Consider the following 22,721-nt stretch of genomic DNA (forward strand, 5'->3'; position numbering starts at 1 on the left):
TGTTAAGAACCAAAAAAAAAGTTAAATAAAACTGAGTAACTTAGTAACTCAGTTCTTACTAAGTAAAATATTTCTAAATTATATGTTACATCTATTTTGTTATTGCAATTCATAATGTAATGTTAAGAACCAAAAATTTGAATCTATATTTGAATCTAAACTGTAGCAAATTAAAAAATAGAATTATAAGTCGAAATTGTTCACAGAAGTAGTTATTTCTAATTTTGTTTCAATTGTAAAGAACCAAAAATTTGAATTTTAAATGTACATGTACAAAATAAAATAAAAATTCTCAATATGAATAAGAATTGAAATTTTGTTCACATTCATACATTGTTTTATTTCCAATAGCAAAAATAAAATGATAAAGCTAAAATGAAATGAACCTTATGCAATGGTTACAGTATCTCTAATGAAGACTAATGACATTGTCTGGTGGTCAACAGCTCTACATTCCTCACCTATGCCAGGTGTGAAATGTCATGTTTTTTTAGTAAACATCCCAAACCAAATGGGTCCTTCTTCAGAAGTGACACATTCCTCAAATAATTAGACCAATTAACAACAACATTTAAACTTTTATACTTTTATTTAATTTTACATAAAAAATAATGTTGGTATGGTTTTACATATTGAATATCACCAGCATATATACACACTTTAACAATTGAGCAACAACACTTACCTTAATTACTTGAAACCTGTGAAAACTTTCTCTTTATCCTGTCTTTGATTTTTTATTTGAAAATGAACGTGATAATTTTATAATTACATAGGTACCTAATAACTTTATTTATACCACAAATAGACATCCTTTGATGACACCACCAGTTATATTTTTTGTAAACATGATTAAAGGATTTTTTTTGATTTTTCACAGTTTGAAAATTAAGGTCATTCTCTAAATATGATTAAAAAGGGAAATAATTTTATTTTTTACAGTTTAGTTAGACTTAGTCAGGATAAGATAGTGACAAATGGATTTTTATAATATACTTTAATTTCAGGTAAGAATATTACTACTGGGGCTAATAAATTATACTAAGATAGTCACTGACACACAAGCTGGCATAAAATATAATCTATGGCAATATATTACTCTAAATTCATAAATAATATGTCACAAAATACATTTCATTATTAACACACCTTCATATTAAACCATATACTATTTATCTCTATATATTATATATATGGTACATAAAGGATCAGATAGTGGTACATAAAGGGGTGGTACATAAGGGGACTGGTACATAAAGGGTGACATCCCTACGGAACATATACTTATTTTTCTTTAGACGACAGACGCAGCAGAACAGCAACAACCAACGGCTGTCACGCCGACGGCAACGTCAAGACCGCTACAATCAAATGCAGCCGCTCGAATGCAGCAGGTAACTTATTTTACGGTCTAATTATACTTGATAGACATGTAAAAATGCATGAATCTTGAAATATACATACATGGTATGGTACATGTACGGGAACGCGGGGGGGGGGGGGGGGGGGCGTAAAAGCAGGACGACGTCATGACACTGTATTAACATGTCTACTGAGGCTACCGTACTGCAGCTTATTAAATTAATATTTTCCGACTAACCTGATTCTATTCGAACTAGTTTGAACAATAAATTGATAATATTTTAGACATTGTCAAACATCATGATAGAAAAAGGCCAATAGTTGGGAGTCAGACTCCAGATATTTAAATAATACTGATAAAATTAGTTTGAAGCGATCCATTCCCCGCTGCTATGTTACAGTACAGTTTCGATGAGGTTCAAACACAATAGGTGTGTTATGTTGTATATTGATGCATAGTTCATACAACACACCGACTAGCATTAAAAAAGCGAAATTTTAGGCAATCTAAATAACACCTGGCAACTTGTTGTGTTACCAAGTAGTGCCGAATTCAGACTGTTATTTTAGCACATGTTGTCGGTAACGTCATAGAGGTCGCATGTAACTTTTTAAGTTGTTTCATCCGCTTTCAAATAGGCGATATTGTATATTATATAAAACTTATCAAAAGACGCTCCCCACCTTGACGTCCTGATGTTGCTTTAGTAACGCTTATTATACGTCTCAAATAATGTGTAAATACTGTGTAGAATTTGCATCATAAGCTTAGTCTGTAAGTATTAAATTACGTTGCAAAATGTTTATTTCCATTGTAAAAACGTTTATTTGTAGTGATAATACAATATAGGCGTAGTCCTCATTTAATTTTGGATCACCTCACGCATAGTTCAATTTCACTTAAAGATAGTTTTAATTAAAGAAAGCTTGGGTATTTTGATCAATTTACTTTTGACTCTCAGTGTATACATTTCTATACAACAGGCAACACAACAGCACCAGACTGTTCAGTCTACAGGGTTTGTCGACGCAGGGACGCCGACAGTTCAGTTCCGGGTCTCCACAAGGACGTTGATAGATGTGACTAGGTAAATGTTGTTGTTGTTTTTTACGATAAAAAAATGTGTTTTTTTTAACTTTTTTTCCGGCCATTGGGTGAAATTTCGTGCCCAAGAGGAAGGGGGTCCCCCGTGTCCGAGATTGCTTTGTGAACAACTGTTTCTCTCTATGTATGAACATACTCCGGTGACGACGATCAGATTTTCATTGAAAGAAAGACTCCGGGAGGGACGTAGGGTTATATTTGGATATCGGATTGGGATTAATTTTCAATAAATGATATCAGATGACTAACTGCAGCATGTGTCTTTCTCCACTTCAAACTAGCTTAATGTCGCGCTAAAACTGAACCTGTTAGAGCAAAGTAATACCCTAAGAAAACGAAGTCCTCTGTTATTTGAATTTTGTAGACATATGCATATTAAGTGGTTTATTTCTGGTTAAAATGAATTAAATTTAGAATCTAGATATACTCACAATTTCGGATTATTGTGTGTACTAGCCTTATAGAGAATATGAAAGCACCGTATCAATTAACATTTACATCATCTTGTCCATTAATTCTTTAACAAACCATCCGTGAGGGTTAACTATGAAATAACATTGTAACCATTGTTTTAAAAACCTGGTACCGTATTTTTAGATAAATAATACAATTATGCTACAGTGAACTCGCCAATAGAGTAAAAACAGTATTTTGCTGTGTTTTATTTTTTCCTTTCATTTAAGGGATGTTTCTCAACCAGAAGACGAATATGGAGACACTGAGGTACCTGAAATAAGAACGTCAACAAGTTCAGGGTAACTATAGTTGAAATGTAACTGTGTCTTTTTTGCTTTCTTGTGTATACGGTTGTATATTTGTTATGCTACTTTGCATGTGATGGTTGCAGAAGGATGTCTGAAATTGTGACGATATAGTAAATAGTTATATAACTGCATGCCTTATAACAGTCAGGATATGGTAGTGTGGCTCCCACTGCAGGGCCGCCTATGCTATCAGAACGGTCAAGGATAGGCTCGAAACCGGACATAGGTCTCCTTCCGAAGATTTAATTGTTTGGAGGTTAACTGCCAAGCATTATTCTGTTTGTGAATTTGTCTCATTTCTGTTCTATTTGGTCGGTTTGAGCAGGAGTGTCCATGTTCTAGTTTTGGATGTATTTACCGCTGCGCTGCCGGGTGGCACGGTTGTAATTGTTTAGTTGAAAACGTCCATGTGTAGTTACAATAATGTAAGTAAAGAATGGAAGCACCGTGTAATGTCGATCGTATGAACTTTCAGATGAAGGAGGCCGATAGTGACGCTGCAGCACAAACACTCTTCCAACAGATGTTTGATGAAGCTTGTACTGCTGGGTTTCTAATCCCATCCACCAGCTTCAACAAGAGCTTCATACCAGCCCTGGTTGGTGCCCTAGTCAATAACCTGGTTGAGAGCAGTCGGGTTGAGCTTGACCAGTTTGTCGATGGTAAGATATGTCTTTCAGCCTACTGCTAATTGAATTAATGCCGAACTCTTTAAAATAAGTCATACAAACAATGACACTTTCACCTATTTTGAAAAAAACTGCTTAACCTTTTACTTTATCCTTCCCATATTTGACCCTTCTGCATCCATTGAAATTTCTCTTCGTGCGAAATTACTAAGTAGTAAAGAAGAATAGCGCCATCTTTTGCCGGAGGTCCCAGCCAGAGGCTGTGCTCCCCGCTGTGAAAAATAGCTCGTTGATTTGTAACTTTTTGATTTAGTAAATCGTATCAAGTTCAACACATTGCTGATCAATGTTTTTAGGTCCTTGAGTTGCTGCGTTTGAGGCCTGATGATAGCTACTGCATATTCAGCGGCCGAACAAAACCGGTGACTGTAGAAGCAGTTCGCTTGCTTTTGCATTTCCGATATCGGACTGGGAATCATGCAGAAACTGATCAGCAGACAGCTCAAGGTTTTCTGACGTTCCTCCGAGCTACCAAAGGTAGATAATAAACGTTTACAGCGTAGATCATACGTATTATGTAACATTATGAACACATGGGATGACTGTCACAGTGTGTCCAAATATTAACTTACAACGAAAAATCTTAACAAGGGGGTTTGTCGCGCAAAACGTTTTGTTATATATTTCTCTGCATAGAAATCGTATTGCAATATATATATATATATATATATATATATATATATATATATATATATATATATATATATATATATATATATATATATATATATATATATATATATATATATATATATATTGTGGCAACTAAAAGATATATTGTTGCAACTAACAGTATCATTATAAGCGCGAGTGCTTGCATTAATTGGTTATCATTGCAATAGCACATAATTTCATTCATTTCAGGCCTTGAAATGCAATAGAGCACCCATATTAATTTATATAATTATTTAAGTATGTTAATGTGTCAATGTTTTACATGCAAAATACCAGGGGATTCTGCCCTGTACGTGCTTAAGTCATTTCTATAAAATTTTGCAATACTGCTAAACTGTATGACAATACGAGGCACAGCATTACAATTTAGTATAGCCAGTCTTATTGATTTGTCGGGATTTGTATAATCGTTGCCGGACTTATGTTTATTACATAAAGCTTAAACTTGCTACATATCTATGTTAAATTGAATGACACAATCTAATACTGTTTACAGACCAAAAATGTCCGCCAAAATTAGAAACGGCCACCAAAATAAACAATTTTTAACTGTTATGTGGTAGAAAGAAGTCAATTTTACCTACAGCATTACAATGAAGGGATTTAAATAAAGCATAATGGACTTTTGGTGTGAAACATTTATGATAGATTAAATGAATTCGTCCAAGTTTAAGAATCATATTGCCGACATTCTATATGTTTTATGCTATGTTGTTGATATATAATTATAGCTAATTCCAAAACGAAGTAAGCGCTCGTTTACGCATGTACACACACACAACTGGGAAACAATTATTGTACAAAACGCAATTTTATTTATATTTCAGGATCAACTGCATCTGTCAACGGGGTTAAGCTACAGCCGAATGACGTGCTGATGTGGCTGACGGGATCAGCGACAATGCCGGCAGTGGGCTTCCATAAAGTTATTGATGTGGAATTTGGGGACACGCTTCGGGTTAACACATGTGCCCTGGTGTTGACGCTGGCTGAAGTGCCACGCGAAGTTGAAGATGTTGTGCAACATTACTCCGAACTGCTCATCAATAGCCAGACATTTCAAGCGGAATAATTTCCCAAGATAGTTTAATACATCATGACTCATTAGGAAATTGTGTTATATTCCTTTTCATGGGTATATATGGAACGGTATTTCGGTAAAAATCATTCGTGGTGAATATTTACATTATGACTGATGTTAATTCTAATATGCTTCATGACAATTCCAAACATGCCGGTTGTCTATTCGTTTATACTTTATGATTGTGGCAACATTACATCATTGATGGTGAATATATACATTATTCCTGATGTTAATTCTAATATGCTTCATGAAAATTCGAACATGCTTGTTGTCTTTTCGGTTATACTTGATGATTGTTGCAACATGCTTGGTGACTTTCCAATGTTTGTGTGTTCATTATTCCTGTAACCAGTCATAATCGGATATGCCACTAAGCGTCATTAACAACGGCAGTTAGCAACAGACAGTAAACATAATGTAACTACGCAGAATGCAAGTGACAAAATTATGACAGCAGTTGGCGCACGTTTATTTTCCGTATGTTAAATAAATGAAAAAAGAGAAAACATACGATCCATTTTGACTACTTTACTGAAAAAGCTGAGTTAGTTCCCTTTGTTTAATAATCTCCATTAAGTTTCATTATTTAAGCGTAACTTGCCCTCATCAATGTCGATATTATTAACTAGTTATATAATTTTCCGCCGAAAAACGTTGAATAAACTTCATTCAGATTTTTGAAAATAATGTCTATTTTTGCGTTAAAATCGCTTTTTATTTTGATTGATTTTGTCGATGGTATAAGATTTTGCTGCACAAAATTGGTAGCAGTTTGAAGGAAAACCACCCTTTTAAGCAAATATGTAAACATTTTCAATGTGGCACTCTTCGTTTAGTCAAATTTGAGTTTAATGCTAGGGGTTCCACATTTTTCAAACTGAAGCCTCTACATGAACCTTAAACTAAATGCGTTTATAATTGCCATTAAGACCAGTAGGCCTGCACAAAAAAATACTGCCGTGAATGTTTTTTATATTTGTAAGTTGCAGTTGGTACTCAAGAAAATATACATGTATTTTATTCAGGACATAACGGAGCCGATGGTTCAGTAAACATAAATGTTTTAATGCAATCAGCGAATGCTTGCACTTTTAATCATCATCAACTGCATCATCATCATAATCATCACCATCATCACTCATATAGTATAGATAACCTGTATCTTTCTGTTTTTTTTTTAATATATAAGGATGACCTTGTAAGCATGTTATATAATTATTACGATCATTCTAGTTTCAAAATTATCCTTAATACAAACATAGAAGGCTCATCGTACATCAGGGTTGGCACCAATCAACCGCCCCCAGTTTTAACTGGCAGTTTTTACCGGTTAAAACCGGTTAAAACAGCCCCGGTCAATACTCCCAAACTGGTCATTACTGGTCGATTGAACTTTACCCCCAATTTTGATTAATATTCCATGCTTAATTAAACAATATTGATAATATAAATTAAACAGACATGTTGCCAATAATGTCTTAAGCTATTAATACCCACTATTTTATACCTATTCATGTTATCTGTAGGCCAATCTCTCAAAATTGTGCAAATGAGTCAAGTTAGTCAATTGGATTTTTCTAGTCGATTGGATTTTTTTTTTTCAATTCTAACGAATTATGAATGCTCAGAAAATTCTGTGCTTGATTCAACAAGAACCTGACAATTACTGTGTATTAGTTGTTCCTCATGCCCCACTGTCTCCGCAGTCTTTCACAGTCTTCTCACCTATACAGGTTAGGGCACCCAAAACTGATAATAGGGCCTTACAGCGCACCTTTGACACAACCCTTACTTGTCATGTATTCTTGCCTGGATTTCTTTAACAAAAAAGTGAAACAATATTTTATTTTCCATTGATAATGTCACAGGGTATAAATTCATATTTATCGTTAGTGAGTTATTTGTTATTCATTATTGTGTTATATGACAGGTAAGGTTACTATTATACATAGGTGTTAAAATTGAATTAGATGTATTGGTCACTATTGAAGTTAGTGATTTAGTGTTGTATTACATGTATATTGTATTATTTTGAGTTGAAAAGAAAGGCAACTGTTGTAAACCTGAAGTTATGAATTGTGAATTTAAAGGTTGATGAAATTGAAGTGTGTGTTTTATAAAGTGTTATTAAAGATTAGTGCGTACGACTGAAGTGAAATAGTCACTGGGAGATTAGTTTTAATTGTGAATTGTTGCATTGAAAGTAATATTAACGACAAGTGATTAATATTACTGGTTGACATTATGAAATTGAATCTAGAGTGAGTGAAGTTGAACAAATACTAATTACATACTAGTTTTGAATGAATTGTTTTGTGTTGTAAAGTGCAAAGAATATTGTGAAGAGAAGTGAATTAAAGAGAAGACTTTGATATCTGCATATGGTTCGGATCAATATCATAACTTAGTGCTTAGTGTGAAATTGGTATGAGTGTGAATATAACTATTTGAAAATGGATTCTGATAGAGAATTAAGGAGACAAAGAAGGGAGAAACATAAAGAACAACAAACATTAAAGGAACAAGAGTTGAAAAGTCAAAAGGACATTGAAATGCTGAATAAAATAACGTAACGAGACTCAAAGATTCGTGAAATTCAGCGACAAAGAGATGAATTGATAAAGATGAGAATAGAAAACAAAACAGCCCAACATGGCGATGTGAATGATGCAAATGATGTTAAGCATAAACAATTAAGAAGAGAAACTGTTGGAGAAAGATTACAGCACAACTGTAAAGAAATGGAACATGAAAGGAGGACTGAAATTGACCATGATAATGATGTTGATGGTGCTGTTGGATTAACTGTTGGATTAAAGACTGATGATTAACATGGCAACGATTATGAAAGTGACATGGATTCAATAGATGAGGAACTTAGTTGGTTGACTAAGAAGATGGAGGAAACATTCCAGATACATGCTGATTCTGAGGACAGAATTTTTAAAAAGGGATTGGGTGCTGTACTTTATCAACGCCAAGACGGCCACGAAAAGGTCATAGCCTATGCAAGCCGTTCACTTAAACCGTTAGAGAAGCATTATCCTGCGCACAAGTTGGAATTTTTTTCGTTGAAATGGTCAATGACGGAAAAGTTTCACGACTATCTTTACGGCGCGGAAGTTGAGGTCATAACGGACAATAACCCACTTACCTACGTGCTAACAAGTGCTAAGTTGGACGCGACAGGGCAACGATGACTTGCTGCGTTATCAAACTACACCTTTACGACACGTTATCGGGCAGGTAAAAACAACGCCGACGCAGATGGGTTAAGCAGGATGGTAGTGCAACCAGAAACAATAGCTGCTATTACAACTGCCGTAACAGCAGGGATTGAACAAGCGCCCTACTGTTTCAGTACATCCGCACCTGTAAAAGACAAACCTGAGGCTTGTGATCAAGTTCCAGAAGATGTCTTGCAAACATACGCCCTGAGTTCTCACAATTGGAGAAAGTCACAGCTGGCCGACCCAGTAATTTCCAAGGTTATTCATAAATTACAAGCTGGCACAAGACCTTCTGTATCATCTTCCTCAGACTCATGTACCGTGTTTTGAAATATAGCAGACACTGGCCCAGTCTTGAGTTGAAGGATGGGGTTTTATACCGAAGAACTAAGATATGTGAGCAGGAGTACAGCCAATTAGTTTTGCCAGAAGCATTACGGGAGATAGTGTTTTCAAGCCTGCATGATGACCTCGGCCACCAAGGACGTGATCGGACACTATCATTATTCAAACAAAGATTCTTTTGGCCTGGCATGGAAAGCTTTGTAAAAGACAAGATTAGTAATTGCGCCCGATGCATAAGAAGCAAAACTCCAGCCGAAATTAGTTCTCTTGTGAACATTACAACCTCATCACCAATGGAGCTTGTTTGCATAGACTTCTTGAGTTTAGAAAAATCAAAAGGTGGATACGAGCATATTTTAGTTATCACCGATCATTTTACGCGATATGCGCAGGCGTTCCCAACGACAAATCAGACAGCGAGAACAACAGCGAAAGTTTTGTTTGAGAAGTTTTTTGTGCATTACGGCTTTCCGGCGCGTTTACACAGTGATCAAGGTACCAATTTTATGTCTGGCCTTATAAGCGAACTGTGCAAGTTAGCTGGAATTGAACAATGTAGAACAACTCCATATCACCCTATGGGTAATGGGATGACAGAGAGATTTAACCAGACATTGCTGCACATGTTGTCCACACTCGAGGAGGACAAGAAATCCGACTAGAAGTTGCACCGATGGTTCATGCGTACAACAGCACAATTCATACCAGTACTGGTTATTCGCCGTACTACTTAATGTTCGGACGTCACCCAAGGTTAGCGATCGACGCACTACTCGATTTACCGTCGAACGATAATGGGACGGTGTTCCAGAATGAGTACAGCCGCAATTTTCGCGACAGATTGGCGACTGCGTATAGTCGTGCGAAAGAGAACGCATTTCAAAATGCAGAGAAAAGTAAGAGGGTATATGACACTAAAGCTAGAGCCACTAAAATCATTCCAGGTGATTTGGTTTTAGTAAGAAATGTGACTCAACGCGGGAAACAGAAAATCGCTGACAAGTGGGAAGATGTGCCATATGTGGTAATTGACCAGCCAAATACTGAAATTCCCGTGTATGACGTCAAGAAGGATCAACCTCACTCCAAACGTATACGTCGTGTCCACTGAAACTTGTTGCTGCCATTAGGAATAACGGAGCAACATCAAAATAAAGAGCAAAAAGCTCCGAGATACGTTATACCGCAACGACGGACACAATCACGTGACAACTATGACGACGGTAGTGTACGTCGCTCGAATCGCCAATGTAAAGCGCCGAACTTCTATGTTGCGGGTTCGTGTTATCTATGAACGGTTAAGACTAACAGTGATATGATAATGTGAAGTGTTTGCTAATAGACTGAAGTGTGGCATAAGTAATAGTTATTAAAAAAAAATGATGTGAATATGTGTCTTTATAAAAATTGCCATATTTTGTACTTAAATGTTTGTATAATAAAATTTATGATGGATACGTACCATTTGTTTGTGTTATTACGAACAAAAATGTGCAAGTTATTGTACTTGAATGTTTTATAATAAAACTTATCATTGATAACATGTGTTTGTGTTATTGCAAACTTTGGAAGTAGTAACGTGATGAACGTATATGTTTTATCACCGCGAGTTCTATAAATTTATAGAACATATATAAATTAATGTCGAGACGACATTTCTAAAGCAGGGGGAATATGTCACAGGGTATAAATTCATATTTATCGTTAGTGAGTTATTTGTTATTCATGTCGAGTAGTTTTAGGTAACTCTGATATAAAGTCTGTAGTCTTAGTTATTTTATAGTTAACATATAGTTGAATTTAACCTAATTTAGCACGTGCACGTAACAACCAATCATACACTTTCCATCCTTTATTCAGATGTTTGCTGAAGGTTGCTTCAGACAGCCATTCAATCTTTGATTGAAACATTATATTATTTGTGTAGGACATTTTATATTCATGCAGGTAACTTATTTGAATCTTTTGTTTATTTTATCTGTCAATTGTTTGTATTGTTATTTAAGACATCTGACGGTTACGGTTGTGTTTATTAGTTATTTATTAAAATAACTTATTGCGAGTAATATTCACACCGCCATGCAACGCTAGTCATTATTAATGTGTATTTCATTTGAATGCATACATATATTATCTTGATTATATACCTAATTGCATGTATTAATTGTTTCTATTTCAGATACCTTAATCGATCTATTAAAACTTTAAACCTCGATTGATTCGATAGTTTGTCGTCGAACCCAAAGTACGCAAATTGCGCGTAGCTAGGCCGGCAACAATTAAAAAAAAAACATTGAAAGAAATAATTATTAAAAGAAATAAATTATTGAAAAGACGCGTCTAGAGTAGACCCACAATTGTAAACATTATTTGTTGCCAAAATCAAGAACTTTGATTGCTTATTCATTTGAAGACCATTTGAACTTTAAAATATGATAACCCTCTCAATATAGAAAGGAGACAAGTTAGAAGTAACTATTAAATTAATAACAATAATAGCAAGTTATCTCATTTTGTTTGAGTGAAATGAAATAGCCTAAGGGCAGATTTTCTTCATTGTCACTATCAGAGCATGCATTTTATTACCAATAAAGGCTTAGGGGCCAGATCATTAATGACCCAAGAAACCACAAGAGTTCTGTTTGTCCATCAGCTTATCAAATAGATCTATCAATAGATCAGTGAAATACTATGGTAACTACAATAGCAATAATACTTCAGTAACAGATGTGATACACTGAGATAAAGATATTGCCTTAGTAATACATGCCATAATTTTTCGTGTCCAAATCGGTACTTTCCATAAACTATTGTCGGGACATTTTACCAAAAAGCGGGACACCTTAAACGATCAATCATTTCACCTTTTCTATATACTCAACAGTTAGTATATTACTTACAAAAACTCTAAATTTCTGCCCAATCTTGACGATAAATGTGTGTTCAGAATTTCGTGAACACTGACGTTCTCCATTTTCCGGGAGTAAACACACTCCATAAATTAAAATGAGGGGTATCCCTGTATGCCCAATGATTTGACATCCAATTGGTACAGGGATATCCCCTTGAACATATGTAAATCGCGTGACACGATGTGAGTGCATCGATAACTGTTCTTATTCAACCAATCGTAAATTGACTCTAAATTTAGATTGATGCAATATGTACAAACTATTTTCTGAAAATCAGTCGAAAACGAAAGGTTATTTTTGAAAACATCAATGTATATTGGTCATCATTCAATTTGTTTGATGTACAAAATCGGTGTTTTGACAGGATTTATCACCTTAGGTTGTATAATACACAAAATAAAAGTATTGTTGGACTTGATTGGGCAATGAAATACAAACGCAGGTGGCGTTAATTTCTGTACGATACATCTTTCGATAGCAATTAGCGACCCCTATCATAAAAACACCATGGTGTGAATGCTGATTCAATCAATAAGTTGCCGATAAATCGCTGATAAGGTGTCAAAAACAACACAAGTGCACTCGAGTAGTAGAAGTGGGTTGTTAATTGGGGGCAATAAAGGGATTAGCGATGATAAGTTTTAGCCAGAAAAAGCTCAAAAAGCGATTTTTTGGGGGAACTTATAGACCTTATATTGTTTTTAACGAATGTCGGGAAAAATCGTCTCGTATCGGGACGCCGGGACAAAGGGCCCAAAAGCGGGACTGTCCCGCCCAGATCGGGACGTCTGGCATGTATGCCTTAGTTCTTTTGTATTTGAGACTGTTTCCATAAATAATAAAGAAGTATTTTTACAGCTTTAAAGATTTCTTTTACTAACTCAAAAAAAGTTTATCAATTACAGAACAATGATTGATTTAATATAGAATAGCTTAAATTCTTCCTTTGTCATGTTTAAATGCTACAATTTTCAATCGACCAGTATTGACCAATATTGACCAGTATTGACCGGTTTTAACCGGATATTGACCGCCGGCCAGGTCAATTCTCAATTGACCGGTCAATATGCCATCCCTGTTGTACATCAGTGGTATTTATTTTGATCGAGTAAGTTGTTGACACATAAATGATGAAATCATTGCTACATATGTATATATGTGTACTACAATGCGCCAAATTTATATATATATTAATTTATTTGTCCATTGAAGGATAAAATAATGTTTTATATTGATGTAATTATTTTAATATGATGAATTATTTGACTTTTGTAAGTTCTTCTTCTTCTTTTATAATAATGTTCAATACTGATACATTATGGCCATGCGTGGGGGATTAAAAAGAAATAGATTGATAGCTTACCCGAGTTACTCAATCCACTCAGGAAAATCAACAGTGATAAAAAAAGGTGCAAAACCTAACACCTTAAGCCCTTAAGACTTGAGTGGTATTTGGTATGCCATGTGATGGTGATGGCGTGTGTGTCTAATGTATGGAGTGAATTGTGTAGGGGATTGACGTCAACAAGTACGCAAATTTAGAAAGTATATTTTGAAGGTCGCGAAAATATGTGACAAAACAAAGTGTGGCCCAAGATCTGTTATGGCAGTAAGAATAGAAAATACTGGCACACTCTGTGTAAATTGCCTCAATACCAGATCTTACAAATAGGTTTAGGGTTTCTCAGCTGGAAGGAATAGTTAGTGAGTTTGTGTCTTCTTAAAACGAAAGATGAACCCAACGCAGGTTACACTCCACTAGAGTTCATTTTACTCTTTAATTTACATCCTACATTTGTGTATTACAAATACACACTGAACTACAAGTATATTTAAACTAACAGAGCTCCAGATAAATACGGCTTTTTCATGAAGGTTTACGCATTTATTTTAAACATTAGACGTACAATTACGATTTTAATATGCACAAAACATTTGACAGGGCTTCCAAGTTGAAGACCAATGGACGGTGAACCTCAATCATTTAGGCTAATTATTTAAAGGGATCTTTTCACGCTTTGGTAAATTGACAAAATTGAAAAAAGTTGTTTCAGATTCGCAAATTTTCGTTTTAGTTATGATATTTGTGAGAAAACAGTAATACTGAACATTTACCATGGTCTAATATAGCCATTATATGCATCTTTTGACGATTTTAAAACCTAAAAATTATAAAGCGTTGCAACGCGAAACGATTGAATAATTTGGAGAGTTCTGTTTTTGTCGTTAAATTTTGTGAAACTACGAAGATTGCTTATATAAGGTATAAAATACGTCAGCTATGTGTACTCGGCGGAATAGCTCAGTAGGCTAAAGCGTTTTTACTTCAGGACTCTGGCAGGACTCCAGGGGTCACTGGTTCGAAACCTGGTCCGGGCTATGTTCTTTTCCTTTTTTAAATTTTATTCTTGATTTTTTACTGGAGCTTTTACGATCCAATGTTTACATTTATCGATATAAAGCATTTAATGAATAAGTTAAAAAATGCCAAAATCTGTGAAAAGGCCCCTTTAAAAAAATAACAATACAATTATTCCAAAGACTATGGTGTGGTGTGATATAGTTCTTAAATTCATTTATTGTGTTTTCGCATTCATTTTAGAAGTTCTTACTTATTTTCTGATGAAAACATGACTAACTGCATATATTTTCCACATCAGTAACCAGCGCTTTTGCCAACCAGTGACTGTGCATGCGAGAAAAACTGATTGTAAGCAATAACAATCAACTCGTCTATATAACAATGAACTTGTCTATATGATGAATCTGCACACAATTAAATGCTTTCCTTCATTGATGCACATACCTTTTTTCTGGGTGCCTGGAAACACTTCTTCATCTCGTTTTAGAAACAAGTCCGCCCCACTTATCGCCTCAAGTTCTTGAAATTCTTTCTTTGAGGTCTCATTGCAGACATGATTGTATCACATGGAAGAAGAAGAACCTGATGGAAAATTGTAAATTTACCTATTGCACTAAACATTTAAGTCTGCAACAAAGTTGTTTAGCCGGTCCATACAATAACCGAAAAGCACCGAAAAGCACCGAAAAGCACCGAAAAGCACTCAATTTCTCTCTATATATATGCAATATATCGTTTTTAGTGTATGTTAACGAGTTTTATTAGTAATAAATGGTTATATGATTGTATGTTTATACTACATTGTGCCCAAAATGGAAAATATCGGCAATTACCGACCGAAAAGCACTTCATGTGGAAACCGAAAAGCACTCAATTTCTCGCTATATATATGAATATTTGCGTTTCTATTGGGTGTAAACGGATTGAATTAGTTATAAATGGTTATATTTCATGCATATTTATACTACCTTGGGTTTATAACGAGTCAAGTCAAACCGCCAAGTCAATTCCATGGTCAAAATACATTTATTTTTAAGTAAATGTCAAATTTAGCAGGAAAAAGCAAAATGTCAAAGTCACTACCAGGTTTTGTGTAGTGAGTTGCCAATATGTAGTGGGTTGTTTGGTGTGTAACGTAAGGCGGGTAGTGGGTTTCCACCATTTACACACACACACACACACACACACAATATGTACATGGACTTTATTTGATCTAAATGTGTATTTTCCAAGGGAAATTGATTAATTATTCCTTGGTGAAAATGGGCGAACACGAGGCGTGTCTAGATACTTGTTAATCTAAAATTTAACCTCTTTGTAACTACGGAAGGGTGTGACCCCTTATGTACCAGTCCCTTTATGTACCAGTCCCTTTATGTACCACTTTGAGACTTTATGTACCACCTATATATTGTGTAGGTGTTGTCCATTCATTCATAGCAGTATGAATGGGCATTAATTACCTGTGCAAATACAAGTGTTGATTGAGTCAATTTGAGTTAAACAAATATTGTCTACTATAACATTGCAATTCATTGTACTGAATCATTTATTTCTTGCTATCAGAAAAGTTTTAAAAATGTGGAAAAAAGTTAAATAAAGCTGAGTAACTTAGTAACTCAGTTCTTACTAAGTAAAATATTGCAGAATTAAATGTTATATCTATTTTGTTTTTGCAATTCATAATTTAATGTTAAGAACCAAAAAAAAAGTTAAATAAAACTGAGTAACTTAGTAACTCAGTTCTTACTAAGTAAAATATTTCTAAATTATATGTTACATCTATTTTGTTATTGCAATTCATAATGTAATGTTAAGAACCAAAAATTTGAATCTATATTTGAATCTAAACTGTAGCAAATTAAAAAATAGAATTATAAGTCGAAATTGTTCACAGAAGTAGTTATTTCTAATTTTGTTTCAATTGTAAAGAACCAAAAATTTGAATTTTAAATGTACATGTACAAAATAAAATAAAAATTCTCAATATGAATAAGAATTGAAATTTTGTTCACATTCATACATTGTTTTATTTCCAATAGCAAAAATAAAATGATAAAGCTAAATGAAATGAACCTTATGCAATGGTTACAGTATCTCTAATGAAGACTAATGACATTGTCTGGTGGTCAACAGCTCTACATTCCTCACCTATGCCAGGTGTGAAATGTCATGTTTTTTTAGTAAACATCCCAAACCAAATGGGTCCTTCTTCAGAAGTGACACATTCCTCAAATAATTAGACCAATTAACAACAACATTTAAACTTTTATACTTTTATTTAATTTTACATAAAAAATAATGTTGGTATGGTTTTACATATTGAATATCACCAGCATATATACACACTTTAACAATTGAGCAACAACACTTACCTTAATTACTTGAAACCTGTGAAAACTTTCTCTTTATCCTGTCTTTGATTTTTTATTTGAAAATGAACGTGATAATTTTATAATTACATAGGTACCTAATAACTTTATTTATACCACAAATAGACATCCTTTGATGACACCACCAGTTATATTTTTTGTAAACATGATTAAAGGATTTTTTTTGATTTTTCACAGTTTGAAAATTAAGGTCATTCTCTAAATATGATTAAAAAGGGAAATAATTTTATTTTTTACAGTTTAGTTAGACTTAGTCAGGATAAGATAGTGACAAATGGATTTTTATAATATACTTTAATTTCAGGTAAGAATATTACTACTGGGGCTAATAAATTATACTAAGATAGTCACTGACACACAAGCTGGCATAAAATATAATCTATGGCAATATATTACTCTAAATTCATAAATAATATGTCACAAAATACATTTCATTATTAACACACCTTCATATTAAACCATATACTATTTATCTCTATATATTATATATATGGTACATAAAGGATCAGATAGTGGTACATAAAGGGGTGGTACATAAGGGGACTGGTACATAAAGGGTGACATCCCTACGGAACATATACTTATTTTTCTTTAGACGACAGACGCAGCAGAACAGCAACAACCAACGGCTGTCACGCCGACGGCAACGTCAAGACCGCTACAATCAAATGCAGCCGCTCGAATGCAGCAGGTAACTTATTTTACGGTCTAATTATACTTGATAGACATGTAAAAATGCATGAATCTTGAAATATACATACATGGTATGGTACATGTACGGGAACGCGGGGGGGGGGGGCGTAAAAGCAGGACGACGTCATGACACTGTATTAACATGTCTACTGAGGCTACCGTACTGCAGCTTATTAAATTAATATTTTCCGACTAACCTGATTCTATTCGAACTAGTTTGAACAATAAATTGATAATATTTTAGACATTGTCAAACATCATGATAGAAAAAGGCCAATAGTTGGGAGTCAGACTCCAGATATTTAAATAATACTGATAAAATTAGTTTGAAGCGATCCATTCCCCGCTGCTATGTTACAGTACAGTTTCGATGAGGTTCAAACACAATAGGTGTGTTATGTTGTATATTGATGCATAGTTCATACAACACACCGACTAGCATTAAAAAAGCGAAATTGTAGGCAATCTAAATAACACCTGGCAACTTGTTGTGTTACCAAGTAGTGCCGAATTCAGACTGTTATTTTAGCACATGTTGTCGGTAACGTCATAGAGGTCGCATGTAACTTTTTAAGTTGTTTCATCCGCTTTCAAATAGGCGATATTGTATATTATATAAAACTTATCAAAAGACGCTCCCCACCTTGACGTCCTGATGTTGCTTTAGTAACGCTTATTATACGTCTCAAATAATGTGTAAATACTGTGTAGAATTTGCATCATAAGCTTAGTCTGTAAGTATTAAATTACGTTGCAAAATGTTTATTTCCATTGTAAAAACGTTTATTTGTAGTGATAATACAATATAGGCGTAGTCCTCATTTAATTTTGGATCACCTCACGCATAGTTCAATTTCACTTAAAGATAGTTTTAATTAAAGAAAGCTTGGGTATTTTGATCAATTTACTTTTGACTCTCAGTGTATACATTTCTATACAACAGGCAACACAACAGCACCAGACTGTTCAGTCTACAGGGTTTGTCGACGCAGGGACGCCGACAGTTCAGTTCCGGGTCTCCACAAGGACGTTGATAGATGTGACTAGGTAAATGTTGTTGTTGTTTTTTACGATAAAAAAATGTGTTTTTTTTAACTTTTTTCCGGCCATTGGGTGAAATTTCGTGCCCAAGAGGAAGGGGGTCCCCCGTGTCCGAGATTGCTTTGTGAACAACTGTTTCTCTCTATGTATGAACATACTCCGGTGACGACGATCAGATTTTCATTGAAAGAAAGACTCCGGGAGGGACGTAGGGTTATATTTGGATATCGGATTGGGATTAATTTTCAATAAATGATATCAGATGACTAACTGCAGCATGTGTCTTTCTCCACTTCAAACTAGCTTAATGTCGCGCTAAAACTGAACCTGTTAGAGCAAAGTAATACCCTAAGAAAACGAAGTCCTCTGTTATTTGAATTTTGTAGACATATGCATATTAAGTGGTTTATTTCTGGTTAAAATGAATTAAATTTAGAATCTAGATATACTCACAATTTCGGATTATTGTGTGTACTAGCCTTATAGAGAATATGAAAGCACCGTATCAATTAACATTTACATCATCTTGTCCATTAATTCTTTAACAAACCATCCGTGAGGGTTAACTATGAAATAACATTGTAACCATTGTTTTAAAAACCTGGTACCGTATTTTTAGATAAATAATACAATTATGCTACAGTGAACTCGCCAATAGAGTAAAAACAGTATTTTGCTGTGTTTTATTTTTTCCTTTCATTTAAGGGATGTTTCTCAACCAGAAGACGAATATGGAGACACTGAGGTACCTGAAATAAGAACGTCAACAAGTTCAGGGTAACTATAGTTGAAATGTAACTGTGTCTTTTTTGCTTTCTTGTGTATACGGTTGTATATTTGTTATGCTACTTTGCATGTGATGGTTGCAGAAGGATGTCTGAAATTGTGACGATATAGTAAATAGTTATATAACTGCATGCCTTATAACAGTCAGGATATGGTAGTGTGGCTCCCACTGCAGGGCCGCCTATGCTATCAGAACGGTCAAGGATAGGCTCGAAACCGGACATAGGTCTCCTTCCGAAGATTTAATTGTTTGGAGGTTAACTGCCAAGCATTATTCTGTTTGTGAATTTGTCTCATTTCTGTTCTATTTGGTCGGTTTGAGCAGGAGTGTCCATGTTCTAGTTTTGGATGTATTTACCGCTGCGCTGCCGGGTGGCACGGTTGTAATTGTTTAGTTGAAAACGTCCATGTGTAGTTACAATAATGTAAGTAAAGAATGGAAGCACCGTGTAATGTCGATCGTATGAACTTTCAGATGAAGGAGGCCGATAGTGACGCTGCAGCACAAACACTCTTCCAACAGATGTTTGATGAAGCTTGTACTGCTGGGTTTCTAATCCCATCCACCAGCTTCAACAAGAGCTTCATACCAGCCCTGGTTGGTGCCCTAGTCAATAACCTGGTTGAGAGCAGTCGGGTTGAGCTTGACCAGTTTGTCGATGGTAAGATATGTCTTTCAGCCTACTGCTAATTGAATTAATGCCGAACTCTTTAAAATAAGTCATACAAACAATGACACTTTCACCTATTTTGAAAAAAACTGCTTAACCTTTTACTTTATCCTTCCCATATTTGACCCTTCTGCATCCATTGAAATTTCTCTTCGTGCGAAATTACTAAGTAGTAAAGAAGAATAGCGCCATCTTTTGCCGGAGGTCCCAGCCAGAGGCTGTGCTCCCCGCTGTGAAAAATAGCTCGTTGATTTGTAACTTTTTGATTTAGTAAATCGTATCAAGTTCAACACATTGCTGATCAATGTTTTTAGGTCCTTGAGTTGCTGCGTTTGAGGCCTGATGATAGCTACTGCATATTCAGCGGCCGAACAAAACCGGTGACTGTAGAAGCAGTTCGCTTGCTTTTGCATTTCCGATATCGGACTGGGAATCATGCAGAAACTGATCAGCAGACAGCTCAAGGTTTTCTGACGTTCCTCCGAGCTACCAAAGGTAGATAATAAACGTTTACAGCGTAGATCATACGTATTATGTAACATTATGAACACATGGGATGACTGTCACAGTGTGTCCAAATATTAACTTACAACGAAAAATCTTAACAAGGGGGTTTGTCGCGCAAAACGTTTTGTTATATATTTCTCTGCATAGAAATCGTATTGCAATATATATATATATATATATATATATTGTGGCAACTAAAAGATATATTGTTGCAACTAACAGTATCATTATAAGCGCGAGTGCTTGCATTAATTGGTTATCATTGCAATAGCACATAATTTCATTCATTTCAGGCCTTGAAATGCAATAGAGCACCCATATTAATTTATATAATTATTTAAGTATGTTAATGTGTCAATGTTTTACATGCAAAATACCAGGGGATTCTGCCCTGTACGTGCTTAAGTCATTTCTATAAAATTTTGCAATACTGCTAAACTGTATGACAATACGAGGCACAGCATTACAATTTAGTATAGCCAGTCTTATTGATTTGTCGGGATTTGTATAATCGTTGCCGGACTTATGTTTATTACATAAAGCTTAAACTTGCTACATATCTATGTTAAATTGAATGACACAATCTAATACTGTTTACAGACCAAAAATGTCCGCCAAAATTAGAAACGGCCACCAAAATAAACAATTTTTAACTGTTATGTGGTAGAAAGAAGTCAATTTTACCTACAGCATTACAATGAAGGGATTTAAATAAAGCATAATGGACTTTTGGTGTGAAACATTTATGATAGATTAAATGAATTCGTCCAAGTTTAAGAATCATATTGCCGACATTCTATATGTTTTATGCTATGTTGTTGATATATAATTATAGCTAATTCCAAAACGAAGTAAGCGCTCGTTTACGCATGTACACACACACAACTGGGAAACAATTATTGTACAAAACGCAATTTTATTTATATTTCAGGATCAACTGCATCTGTCAACGGGGTTAAGCTACAGCCGAATGACGTGCTGATGTGGCTGACGGGATCAGCGACAATGCCGGCAGTGGGCTTCCATAAAGTTATTGATGTGGAATTTGGGGACACGCTTCGGGTTAACACATGTGCCCTGGTGTTGACGCTGGCTGAAGTGCCACGCGAAGTTGAAGATGTTGTGCAACATTACTCCGAACTGCTCATCAATAGCCAGACATTTCAAGCGGAATAATTTCCCAAGATAGTTTAATACATCATGACTCATTAGGAAATTGTGTTATATTCCTTTTCATGGGTATATATGGAACGGTATTTCGGTAAAAATCATTCGTGGTGAATATTTACATTATGACTGATGTTAATTCTAATATGCTTCATGACAATTCCAAACATGCCGGTTGTCTATTCGTTTATACTTTATGATTGTGGCAACATTACATCATTGATGGTGAATATATACATTATTCCTGATGTTAATTCTAATATGCTTCATGAAAATTCGAACATGCTTGTTGTCTTTTCGGTTATACTTGATGATTGTTGCAACATGCTTGGTGACTTTCCAATGTTTGTGTGTTCATTATTCCTGTAACCAGTCATAATCGGATATGCCACTAAGCGTCATTAACAACGGCAGTTAGCAACAGACAGTAAACATAATGTAACTACGCAGAATGCAAGTGACAAAATTATGACAGCAGTTGGCGCACGTTTATTTTCCGTATGTTAAATAAATGAAAAAAGAGAAAACATACGATCCATTTTGACTACTTTACTGAAAAAGCTGAGTTAGTTCCCTTTGTTTAATAATCTCCATTAAGTTTCATTATTTAAGCGTAACTTGCCCTCATCAATGTCGATATTATTAACTAGTTATATAATTTTCCGCCGAAAAACGTTGAATAAACTTCATTCAGATTTTTGAAAATAATGTCTATTTTTGCGTTAAAATCGCTTTTTATTTTGATTGATTTTGTCGATGGTATAAGATTTTGCTGCACAAAATTGGTAGCAGTTTGAAGGAAAACCACCCTTTTAAGCAAATATGTAAACATTTTCAATGTGGCACTCTTCGTTTAGTCAAATTTGAGTTTAATGCTAGGGGTTCCACATTTTTCAAACTGAAGCCTCTACATGAACCTTAAACTAAATGCGTTT

At 34.9% G+C, this 22,721-nt stretch overlaps 2 protein-coding genes across 4 annotated transcripts in view; both read left to right on the top strand.

Moving 5' to 3' along the window:
* LOC127867563 (uncharacterized) overlaps positions 1-19,432 on the top strand; it is a 74,080-nt gene extending 54,648 nt beyond the window's left edge. The window contains exons 5-7 of one of the 3 annotated variants that reach the window (XM_052408836.1): positions 1,299-1,394; positions 2,347-2,450; positions 19,361-19,432. In XM_052408836.1, the coding sequence (XP_052264796.1) occupies positions 1,299-1,394; positions 2,347-2,450 (200 nt within the window). In that variant the 3' untranslated portion in view covers positions 19,361-19,432. Of the gene's footprint in view, positions 1-1,298; positions 1,395-2,346; positions 2,451-3,150; positions 3,223-18,557; positions 18,662-19,360 lie in introns of those variants that run through there. The other 2 variants (XM_052408835.1, XM_052408834.1) reach the window with 2 other exon arrangements.
* A 445-nt stretch (positions 19,433-19,877) lies between these two features.
* Positions 19,878-22,129, top strand: LOC127869800 (uncharacterized). The gene is made up of 3 exons (XM_052412460.1): positions 19,878-20,078; positions 20,427-20,607; positions 21,551-22,129. The coding sequence occupies exons 1-3, from the start codon at positions 19,878-19,880 to the stop codon at positions 21,793-21,795; spliced, it is 627 nt and encodes a 208-aa protein (XP_052268420.1). The 3' UTR covers positions 21,796-22,129.
* Positions 22,130-22,721: the final 592 nt, after the last annotated feature.

This window comes from Dreissena polymorpha, chromosome 2 (genome assembly GCF_020536995.1).
Source record: "Dreissena polymorpha isolate Duluth1 chromosome 2, UMN_Dpol_1.0, whole genome shotgun sequence".
NCBI lineage: Eukaryota > Metazoa > Mollusca > Bivalvia > Myida > Dreissenidae > Dreissena > Dreissena polymorpha.

Bases quoted from the DNA above. Each gene is read 5' to 3' on its own strand.
- LOC127869800 (XM_052412460.1), top strand. From the start codon at position 19,878: ATGGAAGCACCGTGTAATGTCGATCGTATGAACTTTCAGATGAAGGAG. The intron at 20,079-20,426 runs GTTGAGCTTGAC...CAATGTTTTTAG, and splicing joins ACCTGGTTGAGAGCAGTCGG to GTCCTTGAGTTGCTGCGTTT. The intron at 20,608-21,550 runs GTAGATAATAAA...TTTATATTTCAG, and splicing joins GTTCCTCCGAGCTACCAAAG to GATCAACTGCATCTGTCAAC.